General features: G+C 40.5%; 1 protein-coding gene across 9 annotated transcripts in view; it reads left to right on the forward strand.

Moving 5' to 3' along the window:
• Nucleotides 1-24,287, forward strand: part of SOX5 (SRY-box transcription factor 5) — an 897,493-nt gene that overhangs the window by 633,295 nt on the left and 239,911 nt on the right. For all 9 annotated transcript variants that reach the window (XM_060776580.2, XM_060776581.2, XM_067469306.1 and 6 more), the window contains one exon: nt 23,690-23,776. In XM_060776580.2, coding sequence (XP_060632563.2) covers nt 23,690-23,776 — 87 coding nt within the window. The remainder of the gene's footprint in view (nt 1-23,689; nt 23,777-24,287) is intronic.

Here is a 24,287-nt window from a genome sequence, read left to right on the forward strand (position 1 = left end):
AGAAGCCTCCCACAAGGATGATAAAAACATAAAATCATCCGGGCATCCCCTGGGCAACGTCCTTGCAGACAGCGAATTTTCTCACAACAGGAGCAACTTGCAGTTTCTCAGGTCGCTCCTGACATGGAAAAAAAAACAACTTGCTGATCAAAAGGTCACAGGTTCAGATCCGGGGAGTAGCATGAGCTCTTTCTGTTAGGCCCAACTTCAACCAACCCAACAGTTTGAAAACATGCAAATGTGAGTAGATCAATAAGTACTGCTCTGGCGGGAAGGTAATGGCACTCCATGCAGTCATACTGGCCACATGACCTTGAAGGTGTCTGCGGACAATGGTGGCTCTTTGTCTTAGAAATGGAGATGAACACCAACCCCCAGAGTCAGACACGACTGGACTTAATGTCAGGGGAAACCTTTACCTTTATCACGGAGCCCTGCTGGTAGTAGTTTGACATTGTGGGATGGGACACTGTGGTGCAAGTGAAGTAGGGCCACTATACACCATCAGACTTAGTTCATCTAATGAAGTTGCATAATAGACTTTTAAACAGAGCCTAGAAATGTTATTTTCTTTTCTTTTTACTCCAGGACATATGTGTCTGCTAAAGTATTAAAACAAACTTGGGAACTTATTTTCTGCCTTACCCTTGCGAAGTTAGAAAACCAAATTTCCAACTAGATACAGTCCACCCTTCTTATCCATGGATTCTTTATCCACAAATTCAACCATTGACAGCTTGATGATATTCTCCCTGTCTCTCCCAAAGAAACACACATTCCAATAAGCAAACCTTGATTTTTATACAAGGGACAGCATATTACTATGCCATTGTGTATCATGGAACTTGAGCATCAACGAATTTTGGCAACCAAGGGGCAGTCTGGAACCAAATCCCAGCAGATACCAAGGGCCCATGATCAATATTTTCCCATCTGTGTTAGACTTGGTGTTTATTATTTGTGTTAGACTTGATGATTATTATTTGAATGACATGCTTGGAAAAACTGTGATTGATGCTTCAGGATTAATGATTCCATTGGAAAACTCCACATGGTGAGAAATATACACAGAAAAGAACAAAATACTAAATGGATAACTAACAAATTGTTGCATATCAATAATACTTAAAACAATTAATTGCTTTTCAACTAGCTCAAGAGTCAATGTGGTGTAGTGCTTTGAATCTTGGACTACAACTCTGATAGCTGGTATTCCATTTGACCCAATGGATAACTTTGTACAAGTCACATACTCTCAACCTCAGAGGATGTTTTCCTCTGTGAAATGTTAGAGCAGTGGTTCTCAACCTGGGGTCCCCAGATGTTTTTGGCCTACAATTCCCAAAAATCCTAACAGCTGGTAAACTGGCTGGGATTTCTGGGAGTTGTAGGCCAAAAACATCAGGGGACCCAAGGTTGAGAAGCACTGTGTTAGAGGGTATGTGTTATACATTCATATGTTCTCATATGAAAGCCTGTTCTTATAAGCAAGCGAGCCACAGAGTAGTCACAAAGCAAGCTGAACATCGTCCTGCTTGGAAGGGAAATAAAAATTGAGCTCTGTAGTTAATTTTCAAACTACAGCCCACAGTTTCTCATGTTGGCTAGGAGATGCTGGAACCTTTAATTCCCACCCCCTCAAAATTAATTTGCCAAGAATAGTAAAAACAAGTATTAAAATAATATTATTTCTGTACTGTCAAACCATTCCAAATATATGGCTGTGACACATACACATATGGACACACCCAGAGAAGAGGGATGCAAATTATTATGACTGCTACCTTGATTTGAAGACACCATAGCTTGGACCTGGCTTTGATCTTCCCAATTCATTACTTTCAGTAAGTAACACACCTTTTTCTGACAACAGTTAACTGGTTGAAACTCCAGGCTGAAGGAAACGTAATTATAATTGCACAATTTCTATTAAGAACACTTGTTTTTCACATAGGCACACACATAATACATTCATACATATGCCTTTGTGAGGAAGTGGTTAAAATATTGCAGGGAATAGTGAAATCAGCTTTTGGGGGGTGGGGAGGTGGGTGGGATGATTTTACTGGGTTCAGGATATGTGGGTGTCACCCGACTCCAAGTATTGTGGTCCTATTCCTGACTTCAGATTCAAATAATAAGCACAAAAAAAAGGTTTGGTCCTCAGAGTCATCATTTGAAGTTCAATGGGGACAAATGCAAGACGCTCCACTTAGGCAGAAAAAAATGAAATGCAAAGATACAGAATTGGGGATGATGCCTGGCTTGACGACAGTACATGTGGAAAAGATCTTGGAGTTCTCATGGACAACAAGTTAAACATGAGGCAACAATATCATGTGGTGGCAAAAAAGCCAATGGGATTTTGGCCTGCATAAATAGGAGTATAGTGCCTAGATCCAGGGAAATCATGCTACTCCTCTATTCTGCCTTGGTTAGACCACACCTGGAATCACATTGTGTCCAATTCTAGGCACCGCAATTGAAGGGAGATGTTGACAAGCTGGAATGTGTCCAGAGGAGGGTGACTAAAATGATCAAGGGTCTGGAGAACAAGCCCTATGAGGAGCGGCTTAAAGAGCTGGGCATGTTTGGCCTACAGAAGAGAAGGCTGAGAGGAGACATGATGAGGGCCATTTATAAATATGTGAGGGGAAGTCATAGGGAGGAGGGAGCAAGCTTATTTTCTGCTGCCCTGGAGACGAGGACACAATTGAACAATGGCTTCAAACTACAGGAAAGGAGATTCCATCTGAATATGAGAAAAAACTTCCTAATGGTGAGAGCTGTTCAGCAGTGGAACTCTCTGCCTTGGAGTGTGGTGGAGGTTCCTTCTTTGGAGGCTTTTAAACAGAGGCTGGATGGCCATCTGTCGGGGATGCTTTGGATGCAATTTTCCTGCTTCTTGGCAGGGGGTTGGGCTGGATGGCCCACGAGGTCTCTTCCAACTCTGTGATTCTATGATTTGACCAATTTCAGAACTATGACTATTTAAATTTTAATATCTTTCTTGGAATGCTTGCAACAAGATACGTTACTCGCCTTAGTGAATCTGAAATCTACCTGCTTTTCCAGCTGAAATTGAAAATGTATTTCTTTCACTTTGCCTTTTGGAATTATATTTGTGTGCACGTGTATGTGAAACAGAGCGAGAGAATTATGAATTGACTATCTTTTTCAATATTCCAGTTGATGATTTCTTTTAACATTCCAAATTTCGTTTTAAGTCTTGTAAAGACTTTAAGGTTTGTAATGTCCCCATTTTTTTTAATATTACTACAGGAAAGAGTGTGAGATTGAGAGGGAGAGAGAGATAGAGAAATATTGAGAGGTGCCTATAGGAACTGCACCAGCCAGGGGAACGGTGGCTGAATGGCATCATTTAGGCACTGACTGTGACATTGTATTAACCTTTTTTAATGGATGTATGTAATAAAATGACATGTAAATGGAGCACAAGGGGAGATATGACACTATATCTGGAAAAGGATAAAACAGCCAGTTGAATACTGGGCTATTATAGCAGTTTGCAAACCTTGGATAAACTCAGTCAGCGGTTGTATAATTGGTTATTCAATCCCGACCCTTGTTCACAGCTCAAAGCCAGGAACACTGAGACCTGTTGCCAATTTGAGTGAATGCGGTGACTGTGCTCGGCCGGGGCCGAACACTGGAGCCAGGCCTTTTCCTGTGGGCTGGTTTCCACCATGTCTGGGACTGGCGGAGTGACAGTAGCTCTTTTGTTGTGAAAGCCTGGCTGGTACTCCCCTCCTTTGCAAAATGTCTAACAGCTACACAAATATAAGAAAATAGAAAGGAGGGGGAGAAGGGGAGAAAGGGAAAAAGAGAGAGGCAGCCTTAGTGTAGCTTTTCTCTTAGACTGTGGAGGTATTGAGAAGCGGGGAGGTAGCGGTCCAGAGAGAAAGTGGAGCTGGGCGTGATATGAAAAAGTTACAGCGAACGATAAGGAAAAGCACCACGATGCCCAAGCGTAGTGAGAGAGAGATCGAAAGCTCCCTTGAAAACACAAATTGTTCTCCCAGACTAAAGCCATTGTTTTAGCACTTCCTCTTTCCTCAGACCTCGGCGTAGTGAATGGATTCTATCTCAACTAGCAATGAATGGCTTCTAATTTATGCCTTTGGCGGAGGTTGTCTCTCAGGGTCCAACCAAAAAAGTTATGGGGATATATTTTTTTCCAAACTAGGGATGTGTGGCATTCTCCCTTTTCCCTTTTGTGAAACTGTTTGTGCCTTTCAAAGCTTTCCTGGTGGCAAATGTATTTTGATGATGATGAGCTTAAATGTTGTAAAAATATTATTACTAAGCAATAGCATTGCTTGCAGTGGTACACAAAGCACTGCTTTGGGAGCAATTGAGTAGGCAATAAATACTTTGTCCACTAGGGCCCTCCATTCTGAGATGAATGTAGCTTGAGTTAATAAATCCAAAAACACAATCCTGGACATTTCTGATTTTTGTGTCAATATTTGTAATACTTTCAAAATTCCTACATCTGACTAATTTTGGCAGTACCCCCCCCCCCCCGTTGCTTTAGACGGGACTCTTTCCATTCTTTTCTCCATACATTCAGGCAACAAATATTTGCAAACGAATCCAAAAGCCCATTCCCCAAACGCCCATTCCCCAAGGTTATTAAGGAAGACAAGGAGCTGTTATGTTTCTAAATACACATTCAGGATTTTTCTGCGATACTCTGCAAAGTGTGAGTATAGAATACAGAAAAACACGAGTACACTTTTTGCAGAGTAGCATTGAGCCAGGGCTCCTTGCTGAGCAAACGTATCTTAACTTTCTTAAAATTGTCTGAAACTCTGTTAAATTAATATAAATCAATTTGGTTATATACTTTGGGTTTTTTAAAAAAATGTAGAATGTAAAATAAAGCACCAAAGAGAAAAGGAATTTTGAAGCTTTGACCCAAGGTGATAGTATGAATCTTAGCATAGGGTTGCTGTGAGTTTTCTGGGCTGTATGGCCCTGTTCCAGAAGCATTTTTGCCTGATATTTTGCCTCCATCTTTGGCAGGCATCCTCAGAGGTTGTGAGGTCTGTTGGAAACTAGCCAAGTGAAGTTTATATATCTGTGGATTGTCCAGGGTGAAGGAAAGAAAGGACTCTTGTCTGTTTGAGGCAAGTGTGAATGCTGCAATTGGCCATGTTGATTAGCACTGAATAGCTTTGCAGCTTCAAAGCCTGGCTGCTTCCTGCCTGGGGGAATCCTTTGTTAGGAGATGTTAGCTGTCCCTGATTGTTTCCTGTCTAGAATCCCCCTGTTTCTGGGTGTTGTTCTTTATTTACTGTCCTGATTTTAGAGGGTTTTTTTTTAAATACTGGTAGTCAAATTTTGTTCATTTTCATGGTTTCCTCCCTTCTATTGAAATTGTCCACATGCTTGTGGATTTCCGTGGCTTCTCTGTCTAGTCTGACATGATGATTGTTAGAGTGGTCCAGCATTTCTGTGTTCTCAAATAATAGGCTGTGTCCAGGTTGGTCCATCAGGTGCTCTGCTGTGGCTGACTCCTCAGGTTGAATTAGTCTGCAATGCCTTTCATGTTCCTTGATTAGTGTTTGGGTGATGCTGCATTTGGTGGTGCCTATGTAGACTTGTCCACAGTTGCATGGTATGCAGTAGATTTCTGCAGAGGTGAGAGGAGCCCTCTCTTAGCATATTTTGGCACAATTAGTTTTCAGGTTATACTTACCTTGAATGTATGAGTTGTGGTGGTTTTTTTCTGAGTGTACTAGCAATTACTTGATGATGTATTTATACTACAAGTTATGCAAATTTTGGGAAAGCCTCCAAGTAGCCAACTGTAATGAAATACTTCCCCCATTCCAAGAGCCACTCCGCTGTTCCCAGAATATAGAAGGTCATGTATATGTGCACATGTGAAAGGGATCTAGGAATCTTAATAGACTGCAAGCAAAACATGAGTCAACAGTGTGATGCAGCATCTTAAAAAGCCAATGCAATTATAGTATGCATGGCTAGTGTCTAGTATAGCGTCTAGATCAAGGGAAATAATAGTGCTACTCTACTATGCTTTTGTCAGACCTCATCTGGAATACTGTGCACAGTTCTGGGCATCACAATTCAATTAGGACATTGACAAGCTAGATTGTGTCCAGAGGAAGGTGACCAGAAGTGTAAAAGGTCTCAAAATCATGGTCTATGAGACTGGTATAAATTGATGGGTACGCTTAGCCAAGAGAAGAGAAGGTTAAGATGGGACATGATAGCTATGTTTAATTATGTTTAATTATTTGAAAGGATGTCAGATGGAAAGCAGTGGGGGGATTGTGTTTTCTTCTGCTCCAGAGGTTAAGACACAGAACAATGGATTAAAAGCACAGGAGAAAAAATTTCACCCAAACATTAAGGGGTACTTGCTGAGGGTAACACTGGGGTGTGATGGATCCTCTTTCTCTGGAGATTTTTAAACAGAGGCTGAGTGGCTAACTGTTGGAAGAACTTCATCTATTTCTGTGTGGCATGGCCTTTGTGGTCTCCTGCAACTCTATGGTTCTATTAATTCTGTCTGGAAATGGATCAGACTCAATAGAGAAGAAATACATTACCTACAATGAGTATCAAGTGCAAAACAGGAAATGTGGTGGGCATGAGGAAAGAGGAATGGCAAGCTTTAGTTCATAACCAGACTGGGTGGCTGTCTGGAAACCTAGACATCAGTATTCCTGTTAGAAAGGGAGAGGGTCACTGCAGCACTTTGATGACTTACATTTACATGTGTCACCTGGTGGCTCCAAAGCCTACATTGTGCTGCTCTTCTGAACTCAAATAGACCCATTGATTCAACTGGGTTCACTCACCATTCAACAATGGGTCTAGTCTTTTGGACTAACCCAAATAATTCCTCATGGGGTTTAATTTCAACTTTGTGGGAGCTATCCAAGGTACTGAGCCAATTTTGGGGATGGAGTTCCACATCTTGTATAACTTCTTTAAAGTCGGAAATATAAGCTGGAGTAGATTCATTGTCCCTCTTACATGGAAATCATCAGATGGTATTGTATTGGATAATCTATTGTATAAAATAGAGGTTCTCAAACTTGTTACTATTACAAAGGCTGAATGGTCATCTATTGGGGGTGCTTTGATTGTGCTTTTACTGCATGCACAAAAGGGTTGGACTGGATCTTAGGGTCTTCCACTGAAATACTGTTAAGTTTATGCTGGTTAAAATTGTTCTTCGTGTTAAATATTGTATTGTTCTTTTTTTTTGCACTACAAACAAGATATGTGCAGTGTGCATAGGAACTTGCTCCGTTGCAAGTGCCGCTTGTGGGGTCAAGGGAGAGGGCCTTCTCTGTGGTGGCTCCTTGGCTCTGGAACTCGCTACCCAGGGAGATTAGGCAAGCAGCCTAAAAAACTGGTTTTTCTGATGTGCCTTTGAGGAATGAACAACAAATCCCCATACCATGATGTCCCAATACAAATTTGTCCTTCTGATGCACTTTATCTCATCCCTCAATGAAAATCAACCCCATCATTTGTCCCATCTGAATCTCCCACCAGATATACTACTCTATATTTTTCACCCAGGGTTTTATCATTTTACCTTTTGTATTTAGCCCAGCCCACTGTATTCCATTCCTTTAGTATTTTATTTTATATCTTGTGTTTACCCTATTGTACTGTTTTGTTACAGTTTGCATTTGATTTGATATTATTATCTGTTGTATGTATTTTACATTGCTTTGTTGTAATTATTGGGCTTGGCCTCATGTTAGCTGTTCCGAGTCCCCCTTGGGGAGATGGCAACGGGGTATAAATAAAGTATTATTATTTTTATCTATTTATTTATTAGTTCACACAAACACTCTCCATTTATCTGCCACTGACCATCTGTCAGATTTTAAAATGTACTGGGCCCCCCATGTCCAAATGTTTGTCCATGCTTGATATATATACTACACACACACACACACACACACACTTATTTCTTGGGGCTCCAGGAGAAACTTTTGCTTCAAAAAGGGCTCCATGGCTGAAAATGTTTGAGAAACCCTGGTATAAAGTGATGCTCACATCTGATAGGTGTTCTTTCAGTTGTTTGGGTTACACGTTCTAGGACAGTGGTTCTCAACCTGTGGGTCCCCAGGTGTTTTGTAGGCTTGGCCGGTTTTGTTCGTTAATTTCGTAATTCGTTATTAATTCGTATTTAAATTAGCGTACAATCCAATATTGAGCCATGCAGGAATAGTGTGAGGAGTAAATTAGATTCGAAATATTTTTTTCAATTTATTTCGTAATTATTTTGTAATTATTTCGTAATTATTTCATAATTATTTTGTAATTATTTTGTAATTATTTTGTAATTATTTCGTAATTATTTTCGCATGTCTGGTGCAAGTTTTATAGCTGTTGTTTGTTTTATCACACCAACAGTCAACAACAGAGGGAGAGGGAAGCATCAGAAGTTTCCCCTGTCCCATTTGGAGGTTTTTTTTTTTTTTTTTTTTGCATATTGTGCAATCACGTCCGCCATTAACAAATCGATTCGTAATTATACGAAATTTCATATATTTCGAAATTTTTAAAAGGAAAATTTCGGAATTATTAAAAAAAAACGAAACACAAGGGCCCCCTAAAAACGAAACGAGTTTAGAACCAAATTTTTCCGTGGTTACCCAAGCCTATTGTTTTGGCCTACAACTCCCAGAAATCCCAACCAGTTTACCAGCTGTTAGGATTTCTGGGAGTTGAAGGCCAAAACATCTGGGGACCCACAGGCTGAGAACCACTGTTCTAGGATGATGCAGTGATATACATTCTATCAAAAGTCAAGAACATCATTGATGCAGAGATATAGAAATAAACATTGTTCTTTTCAGTAACTTGATTTCCCATCAAATAAAACTTTTCACTACTTTTTCTACATCCAAACAATTCCTCACAGTGAGCAAGGCCCTCGCTCTCTGTGTATGGATCTGTTGTGGCAGTGCAGCTTTCAAGGGCTGTCGCCTGGACAAGAGCAATCTTTTTGCCATCCTGGTGCTGAAAATATAGCCAAGCTGCTGATTAAATGAATGGCTGCAATTCAATTAAGAATGTTGCACTGGGGTCATATAATATAAATGGATAGAGCACCTTTCTTTTTGCCTGAGTTACAGCCTTGATAATTCAGGCCTTGCTTTGTTGTTATTTATGAGGGCAACTTCTTAAAGCAGTCTGCATAGCTCTTGCTATAAGCCAAGGTGGAAACACCACAGCAAAAGGTTTCTTTGTATTTATACCTGCTTTTGCTGGCCTGTTTTCAAATATAAAAGAAAAGTGATCGTGTGGAATTGAAGATCGTGGGAAGGCACATGAGTTTAGGAGGAAAAAAGTAACTTTGTGGGTTATGATAAAGCAAATGAAAAAAGAGAATTGAATTTAATAATTAAGGAAAGAAAAAGTAGGGTATTTTGTGTAAGGAGCGATTAGAGAAACTGCAAGTTGCTTCTGGCGTGAGAAAATTGGCCATCTGCAAGGACGTTGCCCAGGGGACGTCTGGATGTTTTACCATCCTGTGGGAGGCTTCTCTCATGTCCTCGCATGAGAAGCTGGAGCTGACAGATGGGAGCTCAGCCTGTCCCTTAGATTTGAACTGCCAACCTTCAGTTCAGCAGTTCAGCCAGCTTAAGGGTTTAACCCATTGCGCCACCGCTGCTCCTTCATAAGGGCAAAAAGTGGAATAGGCATCTCTTTTTGAGTGTTTTGCATAAAGTTTGATAAGGGCTTTTAATTGTGTCAGAAGTGACTTGAGAAACTGCAAGTCACTTCTGCTGTGAGAGGATTGGCTGTCTACAGGGACATTACCCAGGGGATGCCCAGATGTTTTACCACCCCATGGGAGGCTTCTCTCATGTCCCTAGCTAGAGCTGCAGAAGGGAGCTCACCCTGCTCCCTGAATTCAAACCACTGACCTTTCGGTCGGCAGTCCTCACATGATAAGCTGGAGCTGACAGATGGGAGCTCAGCCTGTCCCTTAGGTTTGAACTGCCGACCTTCAGTTCAGCAGTTCAGCCGGCATAAGTGATCTTTTTCTTAAAAAAAAACAGTGGTTTTATTACAGCTTCCTTTAAGCTCGCTGGAATCTTGCCTTGCCACAGGGAGGCATTAACTACCACCTTCACCCATTCTGCCAAACCCCCTCTGGCTTCCTTTATCAGCCAGGATGGGCAGGAGTCTAGGATTCATTTGGCTGCCCTCACCTCTCCATGTATCTTGTCCTCATCCCTGATCTGCACCAATTGAAATGAATCCATCAATGAATGAATCCATATATACAGATATATCCTTAGTATGTGGTTAAAACAAACAGGCCAGCAATAATAAGCAATCAAGAGATGTGGGTAGCAAATATAATGTTGATGCTGTAAAGCACTTGGCAGAAAGATTGTATTACCAGTATGTGCAGAAAGATTGTATTACCAGTATGTGTCTGTGTGACCAGTCATATCTCCTTTAGCTCTGTCTGTCTGTATCTATATCTTTACATTACAATGTGGTATTCTGTTCTGGAATAATGTGCAATTGTCTCCCTTAGGTTAGCTGAGGGTTTCCAATTTAGAGAATTGGAAGATGTCCGGCTGGAGGGAGGCTGGGGCAGCTGCTGAAGAATGTATTTTTAAGATGCCTCATTAATTTAATGTAGCTAAGAGGCTAGCAGAGCTTAAGGGATTTTGTATACATCCCATTGAAAACTATTTGAATGTGATTCTAATGAGTTGAAGAAACACTCCTCCACGCCCCCACTCTTCTCTGCTTGAGTTGTGTGATCTCACGGCATTTTGCACATCATTAGAACAAGCACCTTCCTATCTTTGTCATCCCGACATCTAAAACATTTCATGATTAAGAAAAAAATAAAATGCTCAAGCCACATTATGGTAAATGATTACATGACAACCACCCCGATGCTCTTGTTAGATTGCCATCTTTCCTTGGATATCGAAACGACTCCATGCAGATGACTTATAACAGAACAAACAAACAAACAAACAAACAAATAATTTACTATTCCACCCTTGCAAGAAAATAGAACCAAGTACAAGTAAAACACAAAAATTAATAGTTCAATGATTTTTTTTTTTAAAAAAGTTTAAAATAAATTTGAACAGAATGAAAATATAACACTACTGCATAATTCTTGGTTATTTAGAAGGCAAAAAAATAGATGCAGTTTGTTGTTTATTTGTTCAGTCGTTTCCGATTCTTTGTGACCTCATGGACCAACCCACACTAGAGCTCCCTGTCAGCCATCACCACCCCCAGCTTCTTCAAGATGCAATTTAAGTGAGTTTAAGTGAAAAAGCTTGGTAGCGTAAGATTTTGTAGACTGAGGTTACTCTGTCAAATGCATGAAGTGAAATGCTATTTATTTGTCGTGTCAGAACAACCAGTCAAATTATATTACATTTCTAACAGAACAAAGCAAACAAGCAGATTACAAAATTTGTGAGTATGAGAGTTGATTAAATGTCCTTTGACCAGTATCTGGCCACTTGGAGTGCCTCTGGTGTTGCTGCAAGAAGGTCCTCCCTTGTGCATGTGGCAGGGCTCAGGGTGCATTGCAGCAGGTGGTCAGTGGTTTGCTCCTCTCCACACTCGCACGTCGAGGATTCCACTTTGTAGCCCCATTTCTGAAGGTTGGCTCTGCATCTCGTGGTGCCAGAGCGCAGTCTGTTCAGTGCCTTCCAGGTCGCCCAGTCCTCTGTGTGCCCAGGGGGGAGTCTCTCATTGGGTATCAGCCATTGGTTGAGGTTCTGGGTTTGGGCCTGCCACTTTTGGACTCTCGCTTGCTGAGGTGTTCCAGTGAGTGTCTCTGTAGATCTTAGAAAACTATTTCTAGATTTAAGTGAAATGCTTATGGGCAAACATTTATATTTGATATACGGTAGTTACACAGTGTTTCTGTTACATTTGTTTTTGTAGAAAACAAATATTGTGTGACCATTCCTCATGTGCCTACTTATTTCTCCATTGTGCAGTGGGAAATGCACAGAAGCTGTTGCTGCAATTTCAGTGAATTAAGTGGGCTGCTGAAGGTAGTGACACTTGTTATGCATTGCCTAAACGTGTGCAATCAAATGGCTAGAATCCTGTTGGTTAGCTTGAACAACAATAGATCTATTCCGTGGTTGAATAGTGAGAAGGTGTAAGTCAGTGAATTTGGTACAATGACTCTACTTTAGTTGAAACTAATAATATGAATCTAGGCCATTTGAAACAGTTATACATGTGAAACTGTGCTTATGCAGCTACACATTGAATATGTTGATCCAACAAGGGCCAAAAACGTACAACCACATATGCAGGGCATTGTACACATTGTACATCAACAGGATTCCACTCCTTATGTTTACCCTATATACTCATGTATAAGTCTAGAAATTTCAGTCAAAACTCAATCCCAAAGTCTGAGATGATTTACCGACAAGTCAATGTGGCTTTTGTTGTTGTTTATTCATTTAGTCGCTTCCGACTCAGTCCTCTGTATTTGTCATGACATCACTTCTGGTCCTTGACATCACTTCTGGTCTGGGTGGGTAATTGGGAGCAGCTAGTCCCATGAGATAGCATTGTTTATTTATTTATTTATTTATTTCAAGATTTTATATACCGACCCTCTCACCTTCAAAGAGGGATTTGGACCGGTTCACAACATGTGTTAACATACAAAAAATATACAATAACAACACAATGCCACTTCATTACATGATTAAAATATCAGCACCATACACATTAAAACATTATCATCACAGTTAAAAGAGCTAAATCGTCCAACACCATCACAATCCCATTCATCATCCTCCTTTCATGTGGGCAAGTAATTAAATCAGTTGTCAAATGCCACGTCCCACAACCAGGTCTTTGTTAATTTCCTGAACGTCATGAGGGAGGGGGCAGTTCTGATCTCTAATGGGAGGGAGTTCCAAAGTTGAGGGGCCACCATCGAGAAGGCCCTGTCCCTTGTCCCCACCAGCCATGCTTGTGCAGGCGGTGGGACCGAGAGCAGGGCCCCTCCAGACGATCTTAATGGTCTTGATTGTTCGTAAGGGAGAATACGTTTGGAGAGGTAAACAGGGCCGGAGTCGTTTAGGGCTTTATAGGTTAACACCAGCATTTTGAATTGTGCTCGGAAGCTAATCGGCAGCCAGTGGAGCTCGAGTAACAGCGGAGTGGTGTGCTCCCTGTACCCAGCATCCGTTAGTAATCTGGCTGCCGCGCGTTGTACTTGCTGCAGCTTCTGGGCAGTCTTCAGAGGCAACCCCACGTAGAGAGCGTTGCAGTAATCTAAGCGGGATGTAACCAAAGCATGTACTACCATGGCCAAGTCAGCCTTCCCAAGGTACGGATGCAGCTGGCGCACAAGTTTTAATTGTGCGAAAGCTCCCCTGACCACCACCGAAACCTAGGGTTCCAGGCTCAGCGATGAATGCAGGAGAACTCCCAGACTGCGTACCTGTGCTTTTAGGGGGAGTGTGACCCCATCCAGCACAGGCTGTAACCCCGTACCTTGTTTGGTCTTACGACTGACCAGGAGTACCTCTGTCTTGTCTGGATTTAGTTTCAATCTGTTGTCCCTCATCCAGTCCGTGACAGCGGCCAAGCATCGGTTCAGGTTGCTTTCCCCAGTCCATAGAATGATCCTTGACTTATCCATGGGCCATGTCAAAGTTCACAATTTAGGCTTCCAAACCTGTCCACAACTTATACATGAGATCAGCTTGCACAGCACTATAAATGGTACATTCCACATTCATAATTATTCCTACTCATTTTCTCAGATACAGTGTGTAAGACATCCCACTGGTCTCCTCTCTGTCACTTCCTAACTCCTCGTGCTCTTTCAAAAGAGACAGGCATTATACTTTTTCCTTATCTATATTGGAAATAACACAGGCCAAAACAAAACATAAAAAGTATTTAGATAATCTATGAATGGTGACAAGTACAAATGAGTGGAACAAGTTGCCAAAGCAGATGGAACACTGTACTTTGGTGGAGAAGCTCATGAGTGAATCTTGCAAGGTTTTCTCCCCCTCCTCGAGCAAATTCAAGGCTGACATTTGCTTTAATAATTTCTACTTAATTTGACATTATGATTTCATGCAAATACCATCTACATTAAAAAAAAATACATCCTGATTTACTGTGAAACTACCTTGCTCTTCAGTGGATCTGATTTATGGGGGATGCGATTCTTTTTTTAATTGTTCATCTCTTCCGGCATCTGGCACAATAAAGATTGTGATTTTGTTTTCACATATGTTATGCAAGAGGAGTTCAGGATGTGGAGTGGTATAGCATCAGGCATGTGTGGTTTAATTCTCGCTTCCAGTGGCAAAACATTCTGTCATATTTTCAGGATGGCTAGAAGGAATTTCAATTCAGTGTATATTCCCTGATTATGATTTTGACCTTCTGTTCTTGTTTTTTTTTTAAATAAAAAAATTGAAATATATCCCCTCCCCTCTAAATATTCCTTATTTTCAAATTTTCTTAATTGTGTCATTAACATATGCAAGAACATTATTTCAATAAGTTTATTATATTTGATTGTCAACATACAGAAGAATGCACAATCCAGTTTTCTAACAATTTATTTAAAATGTGCTCTTCTTAGCACTTCATAGATTTGTTTGTGGACTAAAGGCAGATTTGGAAATTTTATGTGTATTCAGGATTTTCAGTAAAGAGGTGCAATTTTAGTCCAAACTTTGGAAGATCTTTCCAAGGTGCTAAAATCTTACCCCCAAATAGGTCGAGCATTTTGGGCAACTCCTTAGAAACTTGAACTAATATTCAAAGTGGATTTGTTGCTTCAATGATATGAGGGCTCATCAGTTTTCATTACTACCAATCCTAGAAGCTGCCATCTTCAGAGATTTCCTTACCCTCAGAGAAGTTTTGATAACTTTCCTGGAACTATAATTGGGGATGTTCTTCCACTCCCCACTATCAACTGCTTACATTGAATCTCAGTTTTGCATATGTAGATATCCAGACGTCAATGTGGCTTTAATTTCAGGTCACTCTAGACTCATTTGATATAGAAGATTTATAACTTTTCTTAGGATCAGGAATACTCCCTACTTACAATTTTATGAGAGGGAAAAAATCACAAATATTAAGATTGCCAGATAACAAACTGGATATAGTTCCTGTTCTTTCAATGATTGTATAAAAGAAGAATTTTTCAGGAGATGTTGTTTGTCACACAATTAGGTAATGTCTTTTCAACAAGCCCTTGAGAATGACTAGTTCTATCTCAGCCCCAGACATGGTTGAATATGACCTTATTTTTCCTACCAATTACCCAGGTCATTTCCTCTAATAAGCCCCGGAAATGAATAGCCATAGACCGCACCTGTTATTGTTGCTGCCTGCTATAGCACTGCACTTAATTCCTGGGCCCTCTAGAAACTTTGAGCTTGCACTAGCCACGGCCCGACCTTTTAAATTGCCTTGAGCAGGCAGGATTACTTTTAATATATATGTGCTATTGTGACAATTTTATGCTTATATTATTTGGTACTGAGACAGCTTTGGTCACCTTAGTGGATGATCTACGACGGGAGCTAGACAGGGGGAGTATGTCCCTTTGGTTCTGCTGGACCTCTCATCAAACTTCGATACCGTCAACCACGATATCCTTCTTGGACACCTCGCAGGAATGGGCGTTGAGGTACTGTTTTACAGTGGCTCCACTCCTTCCTGGTGGGTCACTCCCAGAAGGTGTTGTTAGGGAATACCTGCTCGGGCCCATGGCCATTGTACTGTAGGGTCCCACAAGGTTCAGTAGTGTCCCCTATGTTGTTTAACATCTACATGAAGCTGTTGGGGGAGATCATTCAGAGTTTTGGGGTGTAGTGTCATCTGTACACAGATTATGTCCAACTCTGTCACTCCTTCCCACCTACTACTAAGGAGGCTGTTCAATTCCTGAACCTGTGCTTGGCAGGTGTAACAGACTGAATGAGAGTGAACAAATTGAAATTGAATCCAGACAAAACAGAGGTCCTCCTGGTCAGTTGCAGGGCCTAACAGGGCATAGGGTTACAGCCTGTGTTGGATGGGGTTACACTTCAAGTCCAGAAGCAGGGATATTGTATTCAAAGCACCCCTGACAGTTGGCCATACAGCCTCTATTTAAAAGCTTCCAAAGAAGGAGCCTCTACCACACTCTGGGCAGAGAGTTCCACTGCTGAACAGCTCTCACAGTCAGAAAGTTCTTCCTAATGTTAAGATGGAATCTCATTTCTTGTAGTTTGAAGCCATTGTTCCAGACAACTTGAAGTCTATCAGCCTATTACAAAAATGTACACATATTTTTAGTTCCCCATCAGTGGGAAGAAACCAGAATCTGTCAATTTTTCTCCCTTAAATGCCTATGTTAGAAAAATTAACAGTCTCAAATCAGCAGTTTGTCATGGTTTAATCCATGGAATAAGTTTAAAAATGTGTAAGGTAAAGGTTTCACCTGACATTAAGTCTAGTCGTTTCCAACTCTGGAAGGTGGTGCTCATCTCCATTTCTCAGCTGAAGAGCCGATATTGTCCGTAGACACTTCCAAGGTCATGTGGTCAGCATGACTGCATGGAGTACTGTTACTTTCCCACAGAAGTGGTACCTGTTGATATCACACCTGCATGTTTTGAACTGCCTGGTTGGCAGAAGCTGGGCCTAACAGCGGGAGATCACCCCACTCCGCGGATTCGAACCACCAGTCTTTCAGTCAGCAAGTTCAGCAGCTCAATCTGAACCATGTGTACATGAAAAAAACTGTGTTACAAAATGTACACATAAAGAAAAGGACATACCTCAATTAGCATGCATTACCAAGAGGAAACACACACTTCAGAATATTCCAAACCCATGTAATAAGAATAGAAAGAAAATAAAAGTGGGTTCTAAAGAAAAAAAGAGTGAGATTGTGACAGAGAGATTTTCGCAACCCTCTTAAGATTTCTGCAGCTTTCAGGGTTCCTTGGAAACAAAATGATGCTGAAAGGGGGAAAGTTTGAAAAGGAAGAATAGAGTGTCTTTATTATCAAATATTGGACCATCTTTCAGAAAAGGTCTAATCTCTCCCTTTTTTCTCTCCATCTTCCTCTTCTCCCCACTTTGTTCTTTCAGTCCGTTTTCCATGCAAGTACAAATGCCTATTTTCTGGTTCCAGCTCCCCTCCCCACCCACACTTTGCTGACATCATAAATTATCCAGATCTAAATGGACAACATTCATTAGCCAGGCACTTTACTGAAAGAGCTTGCTCAGGAGCTGTATGCAGCTCTCCCGACCCCCCCCCCCCCCCCATTTTATTAAAAGTTAAAATGCTCCTGGCTGTCACGGAATGAAGGGGGGCAAGGCGGGTGGGCGAAGGCAGGTTAGAGGACAGTGCCGCAGAACTAATAAATAAAAATAATAGCGATTACCGTTGGCTGAGTGACCCAGGGAGAAGAGCAGTGCTGAAGCCATTTGTTGTTTCCTTTTCACTTGTCAACAGCCAGTGGCTTAAAAGCCTTAGCCTTTGTTCGGGGCCTAATAGCACCTGTTGGGATGATAGGAAGACAGCTGTCAAAGAGGGAGAGGAAGGAAGGGACAAGAGAAATAGGGAAAGAATGAAAGATAGAGGGAGAGGAGAGGAGATATGACTGGGGAGGAGAGAGAATGCCAAGGAGGAAAGAGGCCCAGGTAGGTCAAAACAATGAATGCCTTGGTGAAAGAGGAAGTGTAGATGTCATATCTTAAGGTACGGAAGGAGAGACTGTATCTCTATTGTCCATACTTCTTCCTTCCTTTCTCAAGAAAGTGTGACATTCATTATAGTGTAATGGTCGAGAGGTTGTATGTTGTTAACTGCAGTCTAGTCAACTTTGACTTATGGCGACCCTATGAATGAGAGCCCTCCAAGTCACCCTGTCATCAAAGGTCCTGCTCAGGGTTTACAGACTCAAGGGCATATACTCCAATTTCCATTTCCAATCAGCCAAAAGATCTAGGTTTCTATGAGTGAGTCATGACCCTCTCATCTCATCTTACCTCTCAGGACTATTGTGATGGTGAACAGATTGGTAGAAGCATGAGGAACCATGTACTATTGTGTACTATTGTGTTATGAGCTCTGAGCAGGGATGTGAAAATCCTTTAGTATAGATTTGGTTGAGTTTCTCCGAATCATAGAATCATAGAATCAAAGTGTTGGAAGAGACCTCATGGGCCATCCAGTCCAACCCCCTGCCAAGAAGCAAGAATTTTGCATTCAAATCACCCCTCACAGATGGCTATCCAGCCCCTGTTTAAAAGCTTCCAAATCCCACTTGCGCTTTCCTATTCTCTTGATATTGGGATATGAGATCTTGTGTTTATTTTCCACATTGGAATGTATTCAGTTTTAACCCTTTTTTATGAAATTTACCTGATTTATGGAAATTTTGCATTGGCTGAAATGTGTTTCTACATTATTTTTCAATTGTGTGTGTGTCATAAAGCCTACTATGACATCGTGTTTAGCTGTTCACATTTTGAAATAGGAAAATAGATTTTTGTGCACACTATTTCTCAGAAATACCCTGCTTATTATTGTTAATTGCTGTCAAGTGAACATCGACATGTGACTCCACTATGAATGGGTCATTCCAAACCCCTCTGTTATCAACAGTCCTGCACAGCTTAGGATTGTGGCTTCCTTGATTGAATCAATCCATCTCTGAAGTCTTCCTCATTTCCTATTGCCTCCCAGTTAACCAAATATTATTGTCTTTTTCAGAAAGACTTATCATGAGAGATATATCCAGAGAGATATATCTCTCACTAGATGCCAGTCATGTTGGTATCTAGTGAGATTTCAGGCTTGATTTATTGTAGAGCCCACTTATATCGCTTTTTAGCAGTTCATAGTATTTGTAGAGCTCCATCAACACATTTCCAATGAGTTGATTCTTTTCCTATTGACTTGATCCTCTGTCCAGCTTACACAACCATACCTCCAAATCAGAAATATTGTGGTAGGGATAATATTGATTGCCACACTATGCTAGTGTAAAAACAACTGTACAGTTAGTATAGACAAATGTGTAAACCAGTGAGCTTTCTTGGAAGTTGCATAAATGTTGTATAGTACAGTGAGTTGTCCTCTAAACACACACAATCATGTTAGAGTCAGTAAGTGTAGAACTCATTAAAGGAGCCAGTGTGCTGTAAGGTTTGAGTATTAGACTACCATGCTGGAAACCCAGGGTCAATTTCCTGCTTGGCCATGGAAACCCATCTTTGGTGAGTTACACACTCTCAGCTCCAGAAAGTTCTTTTGTAAGGTTTCCCTTAGGGTTGCCACAGGTTAGAAAGAGCTTGGAAACACATAACAACAACAACAACAACAACAACAACAACAACCCACACGATTCCCTGGGTCAGCAGAAGCTGCAGGGCAGATTGTAGAACTTTGGGATCCAACATAAATAACCACATTGTTATGTGTTTGAGTTACAATACAGAAGTACAGAATGCTTTGTTAGCCTTTGTTGCTTCCGCTTTCATGATGGGCAGATAATGATGATGGTGGTGATGACGATTTTGCCAAGGCATCTGCTCTTGGGTCAAGGGCCACTGGTTTAAACCTGTCAAGCCAAACTGTAGCTGCAATCTATTGATGTCTCAAACTAGGCGACTGTTGCTTTAACACTGTGAGTTACATAGAAGTCTTCTGTTTCTTTACAAGCACACTAGGGTGAATATTTTGTCTAGCTGCTGGGGAAATCTTTGTCATGGACTTTGCTGACAATAGACTTAGAAGTAAAATGGTCTGCTTTTGGTGCCTGGAGGTTCTGTAGTCTATTGTTAGTTCACAATGGATTTCTATTGCTGCATTCCTGCTTTGCAAAGGTTTGTTAGCTTTTAATGACTGACAGTCTTCGACTGCAAATACCACGTATCCTGAGTTGTTTGCTTACTACTCAAGGATTTATTTTTTTTTGAAAAAAGGAGCAGCAGAAAGAAGAAAAAAGAAATATACCAATGTTTGTATGACCTATTCAGGATTGTTGGGTTTTTTAACCCTTGGTGAAATATTTACTAAAGGAAACAATGCAAACCTGGGAACATACTTGTTAGCTTCACCTTTATATTCATCAGACATTTTGATATTGGATTTGGAGCAGGACTCCATTTTGCAGACCTAACCCAATTCCTGACTTCTGTGGTCAAGAATTAAAACCCAATTGAAACAATACAAATATTAAAATTCTTTCAAAAATCCACTTTGTGCAAAAGATCCCAGGTTCAATCCAAAGTATCTAAATTTAAACTTCAAATAGCATTTCTTGAAATGATGTTGAATAATGCTATATTACAAAATTTGAAAAAGAAATCTGTTCCTGGTTGGAAAGTGTTATTCCTGTTTAACTGTGCGGTACTTACTTAGAAAGTAGTTGTTATACTTCAGAAACTTTATTTTTATGACTGTCATAAACTATGTTGAAATGGTTGAAACTTGAGGAGATAATCATTGAAAAACTATAGCAAAGTGTGCTGCAGGATGTCCTGCAAAAACAATTGTTTTGTGGTTTTCCATATTTCTATGATAGAACCAATTTGTAAATGACATTTATAACCCAGGAACAAAAATTGTGTTACATAATTGTAATTGTTACCAGTTACAGAAGATACATTCTGGACTAGATGAGTCCATGGTCTAACCTTTGGTCATCCATTACAGTAGGCAGAATAAGGCAGCTTCCTCAAGCCTCACAGATTAGGCAGCTGGTCCATACCTTCAGTCCTTCAACTTGGCATTTTCTCAGTCCTTCATCCTGGCATTTTCTCTTACTGCAAACAAGGCTGTGACACTTTGGTATGACAGAAGCCAATCTATTCACTGCCAATACAGTGGTTTCTGTGCACAGAATACAAAAGGGAGGACACCTTCTGGCCTCATAATACCTTGGCTAGTACAAGACCATCTCTGATTTATCGACATGGGAGCTCTTTATGTTCAGACCAGTGTTTCAGAGGGGTACATAAATGAGCTTTAAAGACCCCAGGACCCCAGATTGTCAACATTTCATCTATGTTAAGATTCATTTTGCCCTTTGTTCTATAGAGATCTTAACTGCCATGGAGTGTGTTGAGAGAAGAGACACACATCAAGCTTCCAGCAAAATTAGCCAGCCAAGAGAATGGAGTCTCCTTGTAATGCCTTTTTATTTCCATGCAGAGAATTAACCAGTTGCTAATAAGCATATGGTCCCTAGGCCAGACGGTCCCTTTGAAAAGTTAACATGTACTCTCTTTCAGTTCCCAGTAGGGGGTAAAAAATGCGGGAGCAAATACACATAAGCACAAAAGTGGAGGAAGCAGTTATATGTCTTAGATCGAGATAGTAAGTGTGGCCATTGTTATTTAGATGGAACATACTGGAGCACTTATCTTTTAGTACACTCCATTTTCGAACTGAATGCAACACTAATCGCAGGATTGAAAGCTATTGTAATTGTGCACCCTTCTAAATGCTGACAAGAATATGCAATTACATTGTTTGGAACCGACTTTAACATCCCCTGGGTTGTATTGGCATTTGTATTTTACTTATGCATTAAAATCTATATGTATAAGAAACAAGGTCAGAATGCAGGAGTTAGAAACATTGAACCATCTACATCTTGCAAATATATATCCCTGAAAATCCTGAAAACATATATTAAAATCAAGCAATATAAAGTGAACAGATAATGGGTTCTCGTGTACTGCTTGTGAGCATTTCAAGAACAAAGGACGTCTTATACTGAATCAGACCAGAGCCTTGGTCCCTCTAAACAAGTGATTCTCAACTTTTGGTCCTGCAGTAACTTTGGGCTTCAACTACCAGAAGCCTGTGCCAATACAGATAGAAGACAGAGATTTGGGGTGAGTCAGTCCAAAACATCTGGTAAATCAACTTTTTTAAAAAAGTTTTTTTTTTTCAAAAAAAAAAAAGAGGGGAAAAACTTAAACTATTAACAAAGGGGAAAAAAAGATGGGAAAGATGGGAAACATCGTCTTCTCTTCTCTTCCAATTCTGCATAACATTCTTTCTCTTTGTTTTATGGAGGATTGACTTTTGAGAACTACTGCTTTAGACCAGTCGGCCCTCTACAATGCCAAGTACATGTCTTCATCCTTCATGGAAATGCTGGAGATTAGCCTCAGATTTTCTTCATGGAAAGTTTGTGTTCTTCCATGAGCTTCATATTTGCTCCTCTCCCTAAAGCATCCGATTTACTGCCTCTTTTGACACCGCCACTCATGCCTCTCTTCTTCCCTTTATCCCTCTTGCCACTCTTGGGCATTTCCACACCCTTTTGGTCACTCTGTACTTCCTTACTTAATCCACAGACCTGTTCTCTATTGCAACAAAGGGAGAATAGCTAAACATACATAGTATTTTAATGATAGTACCGAGAAGGACAAAAACTTATGCAACATAGTTGGCTCCTGGGTTCATGTCTGGATTACTGGACCCCAAAAATGTGTATCATCTCACTTTGTAAGTTACTATGGAAGATGGACTTACATTCTTTCCACTACCACAGACATTATGATTCTATATGCTCAATGCTGTAACTTGTAAACAGGAGGATTTTGATGTAGACATGGCTTGGTGAACTTCCCAAGGATGTTGGGGTGGGCATGGTGGTAACAGAATGCTGGACTCTGTAGGGCTTTCATCTGTTTTATTAGAGAATGTATTGTGTTCTTACCTTGGATTGAATTACATTCAGAGAGAATGGATTTATGAATGGTTTATTAGTCATAATGGCTACAGGGCACTTGCTGATTCAAAAAGAATATGTGCCTCTCAATGACTGTCGCTGGGGTGCCGCAACCTTCAGGTTCTGCTTGAAGCCCTGTTTTGTGGGCTTCCTGGAGGCATTTGAGAAGCCACTGTGGAAAGCAGCACCTGGGAGGCATAGATTGGCCCTTGATCTGATGCAACAAGGCTCATCAAATATTCTTAAACCAGACAGGGCTCCTTTATAGTGTTCTCCCAAGATTTACAATCCTCACAAAGAGTTGGCTACCCCCAAACCCTCCTCATTATTGTTATTATTTGTTTGCAGTGTGTGTGTTACTTCTGTGGGGGGATAGAAGGGTCTTGCCACAGTGTGCTTACTACCACACTATGTTTAAACACATTGTAAAGTGGATGTAATTGTAAACACACTGAGGGATATAATTACATGTAGCAGATTTAGCCGCTAATTCTTTGCCTTTCTCTCCCTCTCTCTCCCTCTCTGCATTTTATCAACATAATTATATTTTTTTAAAAACTCAGACTAACACCCTGAAATTGACAAGCATCCATTATAAGCATAAACTTGTTCTCTAAATTGAAAAACAATACACGCCGGGTTTCTGTGTGCCCATTGTCATATGGAATGGCTTTGTTCCGTAAGAGGGAAAAGCTAATGATTTTGAAACAGCAGGTGACAAAACACTTTCCTTTTTTTTCATGCTTTCTCCTCTTATCAGTTTGTTGATGAAGTCATTATGAACTGGGGTCCAGGATGGGGTAGTTCTTATTTTTAGCAGATAGACTTTTAATGAGTTCTATTGTGCCGTCAGTCATGTTGATTCGCTTACACTTCTCTTTCTTTTTTCCTTCCTTTTCATTCAGAAACCCCCAGTATTGAAAAGCTACTATCAAAAGATTGGAAAGACAAGCTTCTTGCCATGGGATCAGGGAACTTTGGAGAAATAAAAGGTAAACCTCATTACAATTGATTGGAAGGGATGTTAAGAGAAAAGTAAATCGGAATATGTGTGGTGTCAATTATCGCAACTGAAGCTCACACACTTTTGCTTTTTCTATTTTGATTTTCTTCACTGGAGGGGGCGGGATGGAAATGTCTTCTGGAGTACTTCTGTTACAGAGGTACAGCTATAGGTGAAGGAATAAGAGAATTGCCTGAACCAAATAAGCATTTGGACCTTCACTCACCAAGTTTCTAGCATGTAATTTCATACAGTTGGCTCTCCATATCCATGAATTCAGCATCCTTGCACTCAACCACCCATGGCTTGAAAATATGTTTAAACACTTAAATATTTTTAAGTCAGAAAAGCAAACCTTTATTTTGTCATTTTATATAATTTTATTATGCTATTGTATATAATTGGACTTGGGTATTCATGGATTTTGGGGTCCTCAATATCAAGGGATCACTGTATTTTAGATGAGCAGTTTGAAATAGTTCAGGCAACCAAAGGAAAAT

The sequence above is a fragment of the Anolis sagrei genome, chromosome 5, assembly GCF_037176765.1.
Source record: "Anolis sagrei isolate rAnoSag1 chromosome 5, rAnoSag1.mat, whole genome shotgun sequence".
NCBI lineage: Eukaryota > Metazoa > Chordata > Lepidosauria > Squamata > Dactyloidae > Anolis > Anolis sagrei.